The sequence below is a fragment of the Tarenaya hassleriana genome, unplaced genomic scaffold, assembly GCF_000463585.1.
Source record: "Tarenaya hassleriana unplaced genomic scaffold, ASM46358v1 Cleome15, whole genome shotgun sequence".
NCBI lineage: Eukaryota > Viridiplantae > Streptophyta > Magnoliopsida > Brassicales > Cleomaceae > Tarenaya > Tarenaya hassleriana.
In genome coordinates this window covers 508,535-513,776 of record NW_010964923.1, presented here as the reverse complement: position 1 = coordinate 513,776, position 5,242 = coordinate 508,535, and the positions used below count along the sequence as shown (strand labels likewise).

Genomic DNA, 5,242 nt, shown 5'->3' with positions numbered 1-5,242 from the left:
AGGAGTACGAGTAGCGCACTTGCGACGACGACAACTTGGGAACGGTGACATCATGTACGGACATTTTATCTTTTGTGTGTTTTGGACTGTGGAGCATGGTTCCATGTGAAAACGGTTGTGTTTAAATTACGTTTTTGGACATGTGTTGTTTTAAAAGACGTGTGATGTGTGTTATTTCCGCTGCGTACTTTTATGTAAAAATGATTTTTAATTCCCGTATTTTCGGTTGTATTATATTTATCGGTTTCGTCCATGTGGCATATCCTGTTCACGGGATGCGGGATTCGGGTGTCACATAGCCCCGCCTCGCCACGATCTCCGGCGCGGTGTAAGCCGGCGTGCCGCACGCCGTGTGGAGCAAGCCGTCGTGCCTCAGGTGCTCCGGCAAGGCGGAGAGCCCAAAGTCGGAGACTTTGAGGTTTCCTTCTCTGTCGAGGAGCAGATTCTGCGGCTTCACGTCTCTGTGGGCGACGCCGTTCTGGTGGCAGAATCGGAGCGCGGAGGCGAGCTGCTGGAAGTAGCGACGCGCCGCCGTCTCCGGCAAGCGGCCACGGTGGAGGACCTTGGAGAAGAGATCGCCTCCGGCGGCAAGCTCCATTACGAGGTAGATCTTGTATTTGGTCGCCATGACTTCGTGGATCTTGAGGATGTTGGGATGGTGATGGAGCCGACGCATCGCATCGATCTCCCGGATTATCCGAGGTTCCATGGAGGCATTGACGGTCTTCTTCTTGTCGATGATCTTGACGGCGAATAGCTCGTCGTCTCCGATCGAACGAGCCACATGGACCTTCGCGAAGCTTCCGCTGCCGAGCCGGCGACCGAGTTGGTATTTCCCAAGGAGAACGGTCCCTGGAGCTTTTGCCGGTTGAGATGGCGGTGACGTCGGCGGTGGAGTAGGCGGTGCCTGCGGTGGTCCCTGAATTTTCCGTTGAGTCGGAGATTCCATGACTCAAACGGCGGAGGTTGTGTAGAAAAATAAAATGCGGAAACAGAATAAGACAAATGAAAATAAACGGAATTACTTTATTGCTACATCTCTTCTTCTTGTTGTTCCATTACAATGAAAATAACTCACATATTTATAGAAAAATTAACAAATGAAATAAAAGAAAATATAGATATAACGGAAATAAATATGATTCACAATATTTAACATAATATTGTGTTCCTTCAAAATCTAGATTTTTCTCCAATCACAAATTCATTTTCCTACTTCAACATTCCCCTCAAGATTGATTTGGAAAGAATGCAAAAATCAATCTTGAAAAGATAATGCGATAAAAATCCATAGACATTTTCATTGTCTTTTGAAAAATTCATAAACACCAAATTTAGTTCTTTTAGAGAATATTACCCATGTTCAAATCACTTCGCTTGACTTTGAAGTTCTACTTTTAACTCTTTTTGTCATAGCACCTCGCTTGATCTTAGAGTTTTTAGGTTTGACTTCTTTTTGTCACAGCACCTCGTTTGATTTTGGGATTTTTACTTCTATTTGAACGATTTAGATATATGAACATCCAAAACTAAAAAAAAAAAGAGATTGAGAAAAAAAAAAGATATAGAGCAGATCGAACCGCCCTGATACCATGTAGAAAAATAAAATGCGGAAACAGAATAAGACAAATGAAAATAAACGGAATTACTTTATTGCTACATCTCTTCTTCTTATTGTTCCATTACAATGAAAATAACTCATATATTTATAAGAAAATTAACAAATGAAATAAAAGGAAATATAGATATAACGGAAATAAATATGATTCACAATATTTAACATAATATTGTGTTCCTCCAAAATCTAGATTTTTCTCCGATCACAAATTCATTTTCCTACTTCAAACAGATGGTGCCGGTGAGTTGCCCGAGTTCGCGGACAAGAGACGTGAATTTTAGTGACTGATTTTGCGTTTATAGGCGAAACAGAGAGTGGAGAGAGAGAATATCTCTCGTTCCGAAGCTGCCATTCTTTTGGTTTCATTTTTTATATTTAATTTATAAAAATGTGTTAAAATTTATCGTTTTTTCCAAAAAAAAATCTTTATAAAAAATATAACATTATAACACAATCAACGGAATCAAAATATATTAAACCAACAAAAATGAAGTCATTTATTCCTAGTTTACAAGTTTTGTTTGCTAACTAATCAGCATAAAAATTACATTTCTGTGTAATAAAAACAATGAGAATATAATGAATTATTTAAATTTCGTCATACCTTAAAAACAGATAATAATAATAATGTATCAATCATTAATTTATATGTATTGGGTTACATTAAATTACTTTCTAAAGCTGGAACCTTAGCAAAGGAGTAATTTATGAATGAAGACATAACATGGTTTGTCATGTGTCATATTATAATTTTGTTTATATTATATTTAGTAACATATTTAAAACTAGAAAATCGATCATTTATAATTTATTTCTGCATGTGAAGAATTTGTTCATAATATTGTATTATATTAAGTAACATATATCACTCATATATATAATTTTAATAAAATTTTGGTACAAGATTCCCGATTTCAAGACAAGGTGGTTGATAACCTGTATATTGAATAATAAGTTCTAATCAAAATTGTCTTCGTTCCCCTTTTTTTAAAGGACACATTATTATTTTTTATTTTCCTATTTTAGTCGTGAAGATTAATAATAAGAGGAAAATCAATCAATTATATTTACCAACTAGAGTATAACTTAGAAAATTAGCATATGCAATATTGAATTGTCCATTCGCCTTTTTTCCCTGTTATTTTTTCACACATCAAGGTAATTATTTGCTTTATAGACTAAGATAAAATTTTATAAAAATATCTTGGAGGCTATATTACTATATTATAATAATATACATTTCTAAGAGATGACGATCAAAATCAAATCATATATATAATATTATATATATATATATATATATATATATATATATATGATTGTTCATCACTTATCATGGCTTTAATTGGCCTGTTGGATTTTTTTTTTTTGTAACTATAAATCAACGGTTCTTAACACACGAATTTCTTTGGTAGATTCTCCATTAACTCCATCTAAATTACTATTTAAATTCATTACGAAGAAAGGGTATTTATGTCATTTCACTATATCGAGAGAGCGCCAACGCTGATCATTGGACAGCGGTTAAGTCCTCTCTCTCAAATAACCGTCATGACATTTGGCGGTTGTAGAATGGTGATTGGAGGACTGAGTTGGACGGCTCTGCTTCCTCCATGTCATTGTCAGCGGCCCCACACTGGACCCCACCAGGATCTTTAATATATGAAAAAAAAGTGTTTTTTAAATAAAAGAAGAAGGAAAAATAAGAATAAAGAAGAGGCAATGATTACATTTTTTTTTCCACACTGAAAGATCGAGTACATAACACAGTTTCTCGGTACTGTCACCCTTTGCATATCAGCTTTAACCTGATGGTACAAAGTGAGGGGAGGAGACCGAAAAAACGTTGTTCCTAACGGCAATTTGTGTCCTCCCTCGGCTTATAAATCTGCACTACCGATATCTCCCTCAGCTTTAGAGGTGGTCATTTCGGATTTCAGTTCGTATTCGGTTCGGTTATATATGGGTTCGATTATTTCGGTTATAGAAAAACTATAACCATTCGGTTTTTATATAAATTTCGGTTCGGTTCGGTTCGGTTCCGGTTATAATTAATATACATTATATTATTGTACAAATAAATATGATATTATGTAAATTACTTATAATATAAATTTTTTATTAGTTCAAATTTAACATTAAATTGATTTTATAATTATTGAAATATATCAATAATAATTAAAGAAATTATTTAAAATTAAAAATGAATTATATTTATGTTAAAAACCTTAATTTATGGATTTTAAAAAAATATTATTCTTATCATTAATAAAAAAACATTGCAAAATTTATTGATTATATTTAAATAATTTTTGTTATAAAACTTAATGATTTTTAAAATTATTATTAATTTTATTAATAATTTTTTATTATATTAATTTATATATTTTTATTCAATATTTTTAATAATATTATTTTTATTATATAAATTTATATTTTTTATCGATATAATTTTGTATAATATACGAGGCTCAAAAAAAGTTGAGACGGCCATATATATATATATATATATATATATATAAACACCTACATATTTTTAAAATATGATTCGAAGGGGACAATATATGACCACAACATCAATAAGAAATTCAGTGAATGGGATATTATTGGTGCCATAGGATAATATTAAACCACACACACAAATTCATGCATCATTTTTTTTTCTTTGTTCTCTTTTTTTTTTGGTAAAATGTATTCCATGTATAGATATTTTCATACGGATAAATTTCATTCATTTTTTTTAATTGTAAATTTATATATTTCAATAAATTTTGATTATTTTTAGTGAGATATTAACCTATATATTCTCAACAGAACTTAAAAAGAAAGAAAATAAAAATTACACCTAGTTAAAAAAATTACCTGTTATAAAAAATACAAGTCATGCATATATATATATATATATATATTCCCATTTTTTTGGACCTTTATGATTTTTTTTCTTGCGATTTGTGTTTTATGAGAGCAAAATACATGCGTCTCATTGTTTACGTAGTTCTTTTCCAATCGATTGATACACCCGACTTGTCTACATATTCAATCCGAATCTAGCAAAAATAAAATAATATTTTTGTAACAATATTAGTATATTTAACTTGAGCTCCATATAATAGAATAAAAAAGTCAAAACTAAAAATGAGTTGCCCACTTGGACCAATGAAAAGACGCAATTAGATGCAACATAAGCCGTCGAATCACTTAGGTGTATTAGATTTTGCTATCATGAAGGATGATGCATCACTTCTAAAATGATCTTCAAATCTTGACATAATCATCTTCATAATAATGCTTTATATATATGTATATATAGATATATATATACACCGACCAAGCTTATAGAAGAAAAAAAATATTTTTTTGGTTCATTAATTAATCAAAGTTGAGCAATGGTCCCTAGCTAAGTGACATAATTAAGTTAAATAAATTTGCCGTGGTAATGTTTCAAATCAGATAATTAAGAATTTGTTGGGTCTTATATTAACATAAACACCAAATCCGCACAAACTCACTTATTGGGCTTATGTTCTTCATTACGGCCCACTTAGTTTACAGATGGGCCTATTAGTATGTCATGTGACGTCTCTCGATCCTCACTCCCCCCCCCCCAACTTGAAAAACAAACCC

The 5,242-nt window shown here is 32.1% G+C and overlaps 1 protein-coding gene across 1 annotated transcript in view; it reads right to left on the bottom strand.

Moving 5' to 3' along the window:
- The window catches only part of LOC104808590 (CBL-interacting serine/threonine-protein kinase 7-like), a 3,953-nt gene extending 2,931 nt beyond the window's left edge, over positions 1-1,022 (bottom strand). Inside the window, exon 1 of the mRNA XM_010534295.1 lies at positions 273-1,022. Coding sequence (XP_010532597.1) covers positions 273-949 — 677 coding nt within the window. The 5' untranslated portion in view covers positions 950-1,022. The remainder of the gene's footprint in view (positions 1-272) is intronic.
- Positions 1,023-5,242: the final 4,220 nt, after the last annotated feature.